At 40.5% G+C, this 12,859-nt stretch overlaps 1 protein-coding gene across 5 annotated transcripts in view; it reads right to left on the bottom strand.

The window, feature by feature from the left end:
• PHKA1 (phosphorylase kinase regulatory subunit alpha 1) overlaps positions 1-12,859 on the bottom strand; it is a 473,866-nt gene that overhangs the window by 220,403 nt on the left and 240,604 nt on the right. For all 5 annotated transcript variants that reach the window (XM_053698997.1, XM_053698999.1, XM_053699000.1 and 2 more), the window contains exon 21: positions 12,610-12,704. In XM_053698997.1, coding sequence (XP_053554972.1) covers positions 12,610-12,704 — 95 coding nt within the window. The remainder of the gene's footprint in view (positions 1-12,609; positions 12,705-12,859) is intronic.

Here is a 12,859-nt window from a genome sequence, read left to right as displayed (position 1 = left end):
TACCTTTTCAATGCCCCAACATTGTAGCTCATCTCGGTTTGATTGATGGTATTTCAAAAAGTGGGATGGTACACTAGTTATAGCTTTACCCCCTTCCAGGTCTTTAGCTGAGTTTTTGATGTTCCGTAAATGTTCTAATAATTGTATTCTTAGCTTTCGGGTAGTCATCCCTATATAGAGGAGATTGCATCTTCAACGAAGCACATAAATTACTCCTTCTGTGTTACAACTGATGTACCTTTTGATGGAGTTTGTAGTTCCAAACCTGTCGTCAATGTGGCTTGTCTTTACCATGTGTTTGCATGTACTGCAGTTGCCACATTTAAATGAGCCGGGGTTGAATGATGATTAATTCTTTTCTCTTTGTAAGTGACTACTACTTACTAAATCCTTTAGATTCTTAGTCCGTCTATACCTAATTGCTGGCTTATCCCCAAGCTTACTCTTTAAGATTGGATCTGTCAATAAGATTTACCAGTGTTTGTTTATAATTTCAATTATCTGGGTGGTTTGGTGGTTATATGTAAGGATTAATCTAGGAGCTTTGGAGTCAGATTTGAGTTTTTTATATAGTAATTCCCTTCTATTTGTTGGTAATGCTCTGTATTTCGCTCTTTTTATACTCCTTTTACTATAACCACAGTTGGTTAGTCTTTGTTCTAATTCATTGGCTCTCAGCTTAAATGTTTGATCATCGGATCAATTCCTTCGTACTCTTAGGAACTCACCAGTGGGTAAACCTCTGATGGTTCCTGGAGCATGGGTACTGGTGCTATAAAGTAAGCTGTTAGTCGCCGTCCTTTTTCTATATAGATCAGTTTTGATGTTCCCATCAGCATCTTTGCTAATTGTTAAGTCTAGGAAGTTTATAGCATTCTGACTGGCTTCATGTGTTAGTTTGATATTTAATTTATTTTGGTTTAACTTATTCAAGAATTCTTGGAGGTGGTCATATGTTCCTTCCCAGATAAAGATAATATCATCTATGTAACTCAGCCAAAGTAGAATCAAATTGGTGAATTCTGCATTATCATCTGTGAAGACATGCTCTTCCTCCCACCAGCCTAGAAATAAGTTGGCATAGGTGGGAGCACAGGCCGTCCCTATTCCTGTTCCACGAGTTTGCAGATAAAATCTGTTATCAAATATAAAGAAGTAATAATTCAAAATAAACTCCAATAACTTTAGTATAAATCTAACATGATCTGCATTCTCCTCAGACTTAGATTCCAAAAAGTATTCAACTGCTTTAAAGCCCATGTTGTGATCAATTGACGTGTATAATGACTCAATTTTGTAGTAGTTGTAGTAGTTAAATTTAAATTTTCCAATCTTTATAATAGCTGCATGGTATCACGTATATATGAGGGTAACTCTTGAACATATTCTCTCAGACGGTAATCTACATACTGGCTTTCTTTTTCCGTTAGGCACTCCAGTCCAGAAACTATTGGTCGACCTGGTGCTGTTTGCAGGTCTTTGTGTACCTTAGGTATTAGATAGAAGGTAGCTACCTTGGGGTTTTGTACTGTAAGAAATGTCTTTTCTCTATCAGTTATTATGCCCTGGGTAAAAGCCTGGTTTATCATATGACCGTAGATCTTGGAGTATCCTGTCATTTGATTATGCAGTAATTTTGTGTAGCAACTTTGATTTCTTAGTTTCTGAACCTCCTTGAGATACATGTCTAATGGCCACATTACTATGTTACCCCCCTTGTCTGCGTTGCAAATTACTATCTCATCCATTTGTCTTAGATCTTGAAGCGCCATTCTTTCCTTATAGGTTAAATTACGATGTGTATCATTGCATACCATTTCATTAAAAATGTCTAATTGGGGAGTATTAATGTTTCTGGGTAAGAAAGTGGATTTGTTTTTTATGCTGTTCCTCCATTTTACAGAGGTTGCTGGATCTGACTCTTCCAGCAAATGCTCTAATGCTTGAATGGATTCAAGTTCCTCAGCATTCCATCCCCATTGATTTTTAGTTTGTGAAAATAACTTGTTAAGAGCAAATTTGCGCATATATAGCTGTATGTCCTTTATGACTTCGAATTTGTAAATTTGATTAGAAGGGCAGAATGACAGGCCTTTAGACAATACTGAAATGTGTTCTTTACTTAAAGGTATTTTGGATAAGTTTATTACATTTACTGATTCACAAAGATCTGTGAGAATGGGCTTGGGGGTCTTCTTGATTGCCTCCAATTCCCCTGTTGTCCAGTCTGTATGCGGCTCCGGCCTCTGGCTGGTCTTTTGTTTCTTCCCCCTTCCTGTACGTGTTCCCTTTCCTTGTCTCCTGATTCTAAAAAATCTTTCCTCTTATGGCGGCTAGAGGATCGAGGGGCTATAGTATTAGGGTTAGTGCTGGGGCCTGCAATGGGGGCATCAGTTCCTATGAAACTACCTTCCTCCCCGTCCATATCTGATACGTCACTCTGGACTATAGTCACTTTGGGATTTTTGGTTAGATTCCTGAAGAATCCCCTATTTCTCCATTTGTATATCTTGTTGCTGGAAAAATCTTGTATGTCCCTATTGAGTTTGCTCTGTTTGGTGGTTTTAAGTTCTACTTCATATTTGTCCAATTCTTTCTGATAAGTTTTGTAAAGTCTTTCAAATTCAGGGTCATTCTCAAATTTTTTGAGTGCTTCATTATATTCAGATATTTTATTTTCTAATATATCATACTCAGTTACATAGCCATGCTGTTTGGAGTTGGCTGACCCCCCCTTTATAAGTGTTTAGCATCAGAAACACAGGCATTTTATTTCAACTGAGTTCACATCAGGTTATTTGCTTCTAGGCATGCTCCAGCAGATAATGAGTGTTAAAATATGCATTCTACCAAATCAAAGGTGGATATAGATGCAGCAATGGAAGGAATTGTGTCGGGGGAGTTAGAGCTGTACAATTCGGAAACTTAAAACAAAGGGTTAATGGTGAGGCACTGCAATATACATTTTCAAGTAAAGTAATTAAAGTACATATTATTATATTTTGTCTCTATCTCAACTTGTTTTATGTCCCTTTAACCTGCAAATAACCATTGTGATCTAGATGGAGCATCTAAAGGCTGAGGCGAAAAGCTACACACCTCTTATATAGGCTACTAAGCTATACTTTTAATAATTCGGAAAGTCTGCTGGCTGAGGAAATCGCTGAAAGAAACAATACCTTCCATACCTTTGGTATTACTTATTTTAAGATGCAGGAGCATCTACATACCACTATGCTATATGTATATTTTTATATGTGTAGGAGAAATTCCCTTAGTACTAGATATCATTTCGTTTCACTGCTCCCACTTCATCACAACTCTTGCTCCCTCCTTACCATTAGTGCCCACCCCATGATATTTTTTACTCGATAAATAAAGGAAAATATATCCTATGGCCTACTTCCCCAAATTATTAGACTATATGTTTTACTTAAGAAGCAAATGCTTACATTAAGGGACATTAAACCCCCAAAAAATCTTTCATTATTCAGATAGAGAATACAATTTTAAACAACTTTCTAATTTACTTCTATTATCTAATTTGCTTAATTCTCTTGATATTCTTTCCTGAAAAGCATATCTAGATAGGCTCAGTAGCTGCTGATTGGTTGCTGCACATAGATGCCTCGTGTTATTGGCTGACTCATGTGCATTGCTATTTCTACTACAAAGGATATCTAAAGAATGAAGTAAATTAGATAATAGAAGTAAATTGGAATGATGTTTAAAATTGTATTCTCTACCTGAATCATGAAAGAAACATTTTGGGTTTAATGTCTCTAGTTTCATCAAGTGATATGATATATGTTGGGTATACAGAGTAATGACTTTAACCGATATTCCAGTCCAGAGGCTAAGGTTTTATATAGTAATGCAGTAGTTCTTAGGTTCCACTCTAGTTTACTTAGCCACCATAGCATATACCCTCCAACAAGCGCATGAGAATCTTTTTGTTTACTATACGTTGTTAATAAGTGCTACATATTCTTGTATTTACCTTGACATCTCTTAATATATATATATATATATATATATATATATATATATATATATGCCATAGTATGCTTCTTTCTTCTCAATATTGCCCCCTTATCCCCTAATATTGAACATTTATGTGCATTCATTCATCTCATATATGTATTAGCTGGACTTTGTACAGTACTGTAAATAATGAGTATGTTGAATATCCTATAAAACCATAAAATTTTAGATTCTCTATGTGCGACTACAAAACATTTTATACTCATATTATGTTTATCCTGACCTAATTTTCTTGGTTGTATGTATGTACATAATATCTCTATATAATCTGTATAGACATGTATGCTATGTAAACCTTTTTTGAATTACAATACAAAAATGTAAAAACATTTTATTTATTTTTTGGAGATTGTTGATCTTGAAAAAAAAATATAGGACCTTGAGGTCATTGAGGAAGAGTCCAAGATGGAGAGCTGGACATCTGAATTTGATCTGGATACCAGGGGCTGCGAGGCCAGTCCGGAGCAATCAGAATAACAGAGGCCTTCTCCTGTCTGATCTGAGCTATTGTTCTTGGCAAAGCACAAATGGCAGAAATATGTAAGCTAGACGAAAGGACCACGGAATAACTAGAACATCTACCAATGCTGCTCTCTGATTCCTGGACAGTAGCTGGCAAATTTGAAATTGAGATGGGAGGCCATCAAATCTATTTCTGGAAGACCACATCAAATAATCTGATCGAACATCTCCTGATTGAGGGACCACTCCACTGGGGTGCAGAGAATGGCAAATGAGATGGTCTGCTTCACAATTGTTGACCCCTGTATTTGAAATCCCTGATAAGGTACATGTCCAGATTCAAGCTACTTCTTTCATTGCTAAGTGACTCTGAATCCTTTCCTGATGATTGATGTATGCCACAGCTGTGACACTGTCTGACTGAAAGCAAAAATACCTTTACTGTTTTTGGAAAGGCCACAACTGGTTTCAAGATATATATTGGAAACCTCACCTCCCGAACTCCCAAAACTGTGCCCCACCTAGAGAGACTGGCATATGTGGTCACAAAAACTAAAGATGGATGAAGAAAGGATGCCCCCGAGGTCAAAGGAATTGTTGTCTATACACCAGCATAGGGATTGCTTTAATATGTAGTCTAGAACGATCTTCTGATCTAAATTAGTGTAATCTCCCATCCACTGTTTTAGCATACAAAGCTGAAGAGGGCGTAAATTAAAACAAGTGAAAGGAACCCGTCTGAGAAAGCCACCATCAGACTAATTACTTCCATACATCGAGCTACTGTCGTAAGGACTGATGACTGTACACTGGCACAAGCCCTCTGTAATTTGAGTTTGTGCGTCTCCGTGAGAAAGAGGTGCATGGAAACTGAATCCATAGATACTCCCAGAAAACAACCCTTGGTACTGGGAGACTGAGAACCCTTTGGAACATGGATCTTCTAACCATGACTGTGCAGAAACACAAAACGTTTCTCTGTGTGAGAAATTGCTTAAGACAGAGACGGAGCCTGAACAAGGAAGTTATCCAGTTAAGGAACTCTTGAAATACCCTGAGCTCTGATTACTACCATTAGAGCTCCCAAATCCTTTGTGAATACTCTGGGAGCTGTAACCAAACCGAACGGAAGGGCAAACAAACGGAAAGTGCTTTTTCTGAAAGGTCAACCTGAGTAAGTGATGATGATCCTTGTGAAGTAATATAGTACAAATTGTTTCCACTTTAAAGGGGGAACTCTCAAGAATGTGTATTAAAGCAATAGTTTAGTCAAAATTAAACTTTCATGATTCGTATAGAGCATGCAATTTAAAGCAACTTTCTAATTTACTCCTATTATCACATTTTCTGTATTCTCTTGGTATCTTCATTTGAATGTAAGTTTAGGAGACGGCCCATTTTTGGTTCATCACCTGGGTAGCTCTTGCTGATTGGTGGCTACATTTAGACACCAATCAGAAAGTGCTACCCAGGTGCTGAAGCAAAAATGGGCCAGCTCCTATGCTTACATTCTTGCTTTTTCCCATAAAGATACCAAGAGAAAGAAGAAAAAATTATAAACAGAGTAAATTATAAAGTTGCTTAAAATTGGATGCTCTATCTGAATCATCAAAGTTTTTTTTTAACTAGAATATTCCTTTAAGTCTTTAAATCCAAGAAAGGTATGAAAGTACCCTCTCCTTTTTTGGAAAAAAAGAAAGAGGTTGGAATAAAAACCCTTGCTGTGTTTCGAAACTGGGGCAGGCTCGAACAACCATCAGTTCTATATCCTAAATACATTGAAGTAAGGCAGCTGCCTTCAAAGTATTTTGTGGAACAGGAGACAAAAGGAACTGTCTTCAAAGAGGCCAGGACCGAAAACCCATCTTTTAACTTTGGGACACAATTTGCAAGGGTCTTGAATTGACTAAGACCAAGCCTCCTGAAAAAGGCACAAAAGGCTTCAAAAAGGACTTGGAGGACTCAGGTCTTTGAGAAGACGTCTGATTTTTGGAGGAGCAAAAGGAAAGACACCAGCTGACTGATGTGTTTTTTTTTCCTTTAGATCCCTTGTCTAGAGGAAGAAAGGCAACCTTTTCCCCAGTAGAGATAAATATTGAGTCCAAAATCGATAGAAAAAAACTTTCCTTGAAAAGGAAAAGTCAAGTCTGTTCTTGGAAACCATAACTGCCGACCAAGACTTGAGCCATATAGCTTTTCTGGTGAAGACAGAGAACATCATGTTTTTTACATTAATCCGGATAATATCCCCAACAGTTGTTAGCTGTGCGTAGTAATGTAATGCAGCTTTGTAATGCACCATGAGTTGAGATAAGATCAGCCAATGAGTCCCACCACAAGGCTGCGGCTCCTGCCACACACGCTATTCCAAAAAGAGAATACCTGTTTCAAGAAAAATCTCTTTCTGTGAAAAGACTCCATAGGATCTTAGAAGGACGTTCTATTCTTTAGAGGAATAGTAGTCCCCTTTGGTCAAAGTAGAAATTGCACATCAACCATATAAATAAATTCCCATAACAATATTCTTAGCAGGTAAAGGAAACATCCTTCTAAACTTGAAAGACAGAGCAAAAGGGACTCCAGGCTTACCCATTCATTGGAAATGATCTCTGAAATCACTTCAGGGACCGATAATACCTCAGTGGATTAAGAGTCTAAAGGACTTCACGTAATAAGAAACCTAAGTGGTCAACCTTGAACATGAAGGAGTTATCCAAATCCTGATCAGTAATGGACTTCCTGATCATCTGAAGATAATTCACCAACTGAGGAACAATCAGAATTTTCAGACTAGTCCTGCAACATTTCAGGAACCTCTCTTTACTAAAGAGTATGAGAACCCTGATTGGCTGCAATGTCTTCTGAACGAATTGAGTAAAAGGATTTGTGTTTTTGCTTACTTGGCGGAGGCATAGCCCTTAAAACCTCATATGGTTGAGCAAAGATAATTCTTAAATCCTGGAATAAAGTCCATAGGAGTTCCCTGAGAAATGTACACAGGAGTTGAACAAATACCGTTGCCGGAAAAAATAGAGAGTGCATTACAAGAATCACACTGGTAATGCATAGTTGAGCTGAATGGCAAACTGTAACAGTTTTGCAAAAGATAAACATAGATTGTGAAAAATATGGTCTGTTGATCTCCCCTCTAAGGGATCTGAAAAAGTTACTGTGGGGACAGATTTATTTGGCTCCATGGAAAGGAAAAGTAAACACAAAGAAATAAATGCTACTGTACAGAAAAAGCAAGTACAATGCTTTAACACTTTAATGTTTTAACTTTGTGCAAATATGGGAAACAATATAGTGTAAAATTCACCTCAGCTATATTGGTAGCAAATTAACCTAACATGTAGAGAAAAACTCTGAACTACAAAAAGCCCCCTCAAACTCTTGATGAATAGGGTACTCACCCCCTCGGAATGAAAATGCTAAGATACAGCCAAGACAGAGATTGCAAAGATACTGGCAATCACTGCAGCACCACATGAAGAAGTGCATGAAAAGCCAGGGAGGGAAAATTAACCCTTACACTGTCGTTACGCACCTACGCCACTCTCAAAACTTAAGAAGCGCGCTTCCAAACTCCATTCAATGCATGCAGACAGAGCAGCTGGTAGAAATGTCTTAAAGTATGGGAACGAACCTCTCATTAAAAGCGTGCACACAAACTGCCTCTGAGTAAAAATATAAAGTAAAAGAGGCTTTATAAAAGCCGTCTATCACTTACAAACTTAGTAAAGAATGGCCAGACATCAGAAGATGAGTTTAAGAGATTTTTTTTTTTTTTTTAAATATAGGTTATTTTGCTCACAACCATTTGAATACATGTAATTAGCACAACACGTGTAATAAGGAGGCATTTAATAATGAAAGCATGAGTCCCCTGTTTATGCTATACATGAAAAGTGTACCTACTAATAGCCTGCGGGCTATGTGAGTACTCTGTACTTACCTGAACTGCACCCACTCCACTGAGCATACCAGCTGCAGAGAAAAGCTACTTCCAGTAGAGAACCCATCCAGTGCTGTGCAAGCAACAGCAGATGATATTAAAGAGAAGTACAACAACGACCTAACAGGAGGTTGCTAGGAACAGGTCACCATGAAACCTGTGGAAGGCTTTTGACTAAAATCCCATAGGGAAATACTGTGTCATTACCCAGTACTCCATACAGCCCTGTGTCCAAGGCTTGCTGTTTGAGGGGGGGGGGGGGGGGCAACAGGTTTCACATAGGTCTGAGAACCACTTTCAGTGTAGAATCAACTTTTTACCTACTCCTGGGAGGCAAAGAAAAAAACAGATATATAGGGAGGTGCAAGGGTTCAAAAGATCTTGGTGTTTCGGGTATCTTTGCCTCCTACTTCTGGAATGAATTCAATCCCACATGTCAAGGCTCATGGACTCTCACCACCTTATGAAAGAAACCGGTTTATGTTTGGTACCTGCAACAGACAAACTGCTCACAGGGAGAGTATACACAGAGTTCCTTACTCACAGGCAGAGTATACACAGAGTACCTTGCTGACAGGCAGAGTATACACAGAGTACCTTACTCACAGGGAGAGTATACACAGAGTGGTACCTTGCTCACAGGCAAAGTATACACAGAGTACCTTACTCACAGGCAGAGTATACACAGAGTACCTTGCTGACAGGCAGAGTATACACAGAGTACCTTACTCACAGGGAGAGTATACACAGAGTGGTACCTTGCTCACAGGCAAAGTATACACAGAGTACCTTGCTGACAGGCAGAGTATACACAGAGTACCTTGCTGACAGGCAGAGTATACACAGAGTACCTTGCTGACAGGCAGAGTATACACACAGAGTACCTTTCACACAGGCAGAATATGCATAGAGTGCCTTGCACACAGGCAGAGTATACACACAGAGTACCTTGCACACAGGCAGAGTATACACACAGAGTACCTTGCACACAGGCAGAGTATGCATAGAGTGCCTTGCACACAGACAGAGTACACACACAGAGTACCTTGCACACAGGCAGAGTATACACACAGAGTACCTTGCACACAGGCAGAGTATACACACAGAGTATCTTGCTCACAGGCAGAGTATACACAGAGTACATTTTTTGCTCACAGGCAGAGTATACACAGAGTACCTTGCTGACAGGCAGAGTATACACAGAGTACCTTGCTGACAGGCAGAGTATACACACAGAGTACCTTTCACACAGGCAGAATATGCATAGAGTGCCTTGCACACAGGCAGAGTATACACACAGAGTACCTTGCACACAGGCAGAGTATACACACAGAATACCTTGCACACAGGCAGAGTATGCATAGAGTGCCTTGCACACAGACAGAGTATACACACAGATTATCTTGCTCACAGGCAGAGTACACACAGAATACCTTGCAAACAGGCAGAGTATACATACAGTACCTTGCACACAGGCAGAGTATACATACAGAGTACCTTGCACACAGGCAGAGTATACATACAGAGTATCTTGCTCACAGGCAGAGTATACACACAGAGTACATTTTTTTGCTCACAGGCAGAGTATACACAGAGTACCTTGCTCACAGGCAGAGTATACACAGAGCATCTTGCTCACAGGCAGAGTATACACAGAGCACCTTGCTCACAGGCAGAGTATACACAGAGTACCTTGCTCACAGGCAGAGTATACACAGAGCACCTTGCTCACAGGCAGAGTATACACAGAGTACCTTGCTCACAGGCAGAGTATACACAGAGTACCTTGCTCACAGGTAGAGTATACACAAAGAGTACCTTGCTCACAGGCAGAGTATACACAGAGTACCTTGCTCACAGGCAGAGTATACACAGAGCACCTTGCTCACAGGCAGAGTATACACAGAGTACCTTGCTCACAGGCAGAGTATACACAGAGTACCTTGCTCACAGGTAGAGTATACACAAAGAGTACCTTGCTCACAGGCAGAGTATACACAGAGTACCTTGCTCACAGGCAGAGTATACACACAGAGTACCTTGCTCACAGGCAGAGTATACACACAGAGTATACACAGAGTACCTTGCTCACAGGCAGAGTATACACAGAGTACCTTGCTCACAGGCAGAGTATACACAGAGTACCTTGCTCACAGGCAGAGTATACACAGAGTACCTTGCTCACAGGTAGAGTATACACAAAGAGTACCTTGCTCACAGGCAGAGTATACACAGAGTACCTTGCTCACAGGCAGAGTATACACAGAGTACCTTGCTCACAGGCAGAGTATACACAGAGTACCTTGCTCACAGGTAGAGTATACACAAAGAGTACCTTGCTCACAGGCAGAGTATACACAGAGTACCTTGCTCACAGGCAGAGTATACACACAGAGTACCTTGCTCACAGGCAGAGTATACACACAGAGTATACACAGAGTACCTTGCTCACAGGCAGAGTATACACAGAGTACCTTGCTCACAGGCAGAGTATACACAGAGTACCTTGCTCACAGGCAGAGTATACACAGAGTACCTTGCTCACAGGTAGAGTATACACAAAGAGTACCTTGCTCACAGGCAGAGTATACACAGAGTACCTTGCTCACAGGCAGAGTATACACAGAGTACCTTGCTCACAGGCAGAGTATACACAGAGTACCTTGCTCACAGGCAGAGTATACACAGAGTACCTTGCTCACAGGCAGAGTATACACAAAGAGTACCTTGCTCACAGGCAGAGTATACACAGAGTACCTTGCTCACAGGCAGAGTATACACAGAGTACCTTGCTCACAGGCAGAGTATACACAGAGTACCTTGCTCACAGGTAGAGTATACACAAAGAGTACCTTGCTCACAGGCAGAGTATACACAGAGTACCTTGCTCACAGGCAGAGTATACACACAGAGTACCTTGCTCACAGGCAGAGTATACACACAGAGTATACACAGAGTACCTTGCTCACAGGCAGAGTATACACAGAGTACCTTGCTCACAGGCAGAGTATACACAGAGTACCTTGCTCACAGGCAGAGTATACACAGAGTACCTTGCTCACAGGTAGAGTATACACAAAGAGTACCTTGCTCACAGGCAGAGTATACACAGAGTACCTTGCTCACAGGCAGAGTATACACAGAGCACCTTGCTCACAGGCAGAGTATACACAGAGTACCTTGCTCACAGGCAGAGTATACACAGAGTACCTTGCTCACAGGTAGAGTATACACAAAGAGTACCTTGCTCACAGGCAGAGTATACACAGAGTACCTTGCTCACAGGCAGAGTATACACACAGAGTACCTTGCTCACAGGCAGAGTATACACACAGAGTATACACAGAGTACCTTGCTCACAGGCAGAGTATACACAGAGTACCTTGCTCACAGGCAGAGTATACACAGAGTACCTTGCTCACAGGCAGAGTATACACAGAGTACCTTGCTCACAGGTAGAGTATACACAAAGAGTACCTTGCTCACAGGCAGAGTATACACAGAGTACCTTGCTCACAGGCAGAGTATACACACAGAGTACCTTGCTCACAGGCAGAGTATACACACAGAGTACCTTGCTCACAGGCAGAGTATACACACAGAGTACCTTGCTCACAGGCAGAGTATACACAGAGTACCTTGCTCACAGGCAGAGTATACACAGAGTACCTTGCACACAGGCAGAGTATACATACAGAGTACCTTGCACACAGGCAGAGTATGCATAGAGTGCCTTGCACACAGACAGAGTATACACACAGATTATCTTGCTCACAGGCAGAGTACACACAGAACACCTTGCAAACAGGCAGAGTATACACACAGAGTACCTTGCTCACAGGCAGAGTATACACACAGAGTACCTTGCTCACAGGCAGAGTATACACAGAGTACCTTGCTCACAGGCAGAGTATACACACAGAGTTCCTTGCTCACAGGCAGAGTATACAAACAGAGTACCTTGCTCACAGGCAGAGTATACACAGAGTACCTTGCTCACAGGCAGAGTATACACACAGAGTACCTTGCTCACAGGCAGAGTATACATAGAGTTCCTTGCTCACAGGCAGAGTATACACAGAGTACCTTGCTCACACACAGAGTATACACAGAGTACCTTGCACGCATGTTGAATATGTATCAGGTACCTTGCTCATGGGATGTGGAAGGGGAGTAGAGTCCAACAAATCAAAGGATGGTTGCGATGACTGGAGAAGTTTGCAGGGCAAGTACATCTGCACATCTAAAAAGAGATAAAAGAGGGAATTTTTGTAAACACAAATCTTAGAAGATGAGCCTTCTACAGTCGTAAAACCTGTGTTTCTGTGTAACATGATATGGAATAAGAAGGGCAAAGAACACAATTAAATAGCCTTTGAAACCTTTTGTTTGAGTTCA

Source organism: Bombina bombina, chromosome 1 (assembly GCF_027579735.1).
Source record: "Bombina bombina isolate aBomBom1 chromosome 1, aBomBom1.pri, whole genome shotgun sequence".
Lineage (NCBI taxonomy): Eukaryota > Metazoa > Chordata > Amphibia > Anura > Bombinatoridae > Bombina > Bombina bombina.
This window is presented reverse-complemented; position numbering and strand designations above follow the sequence as displayed.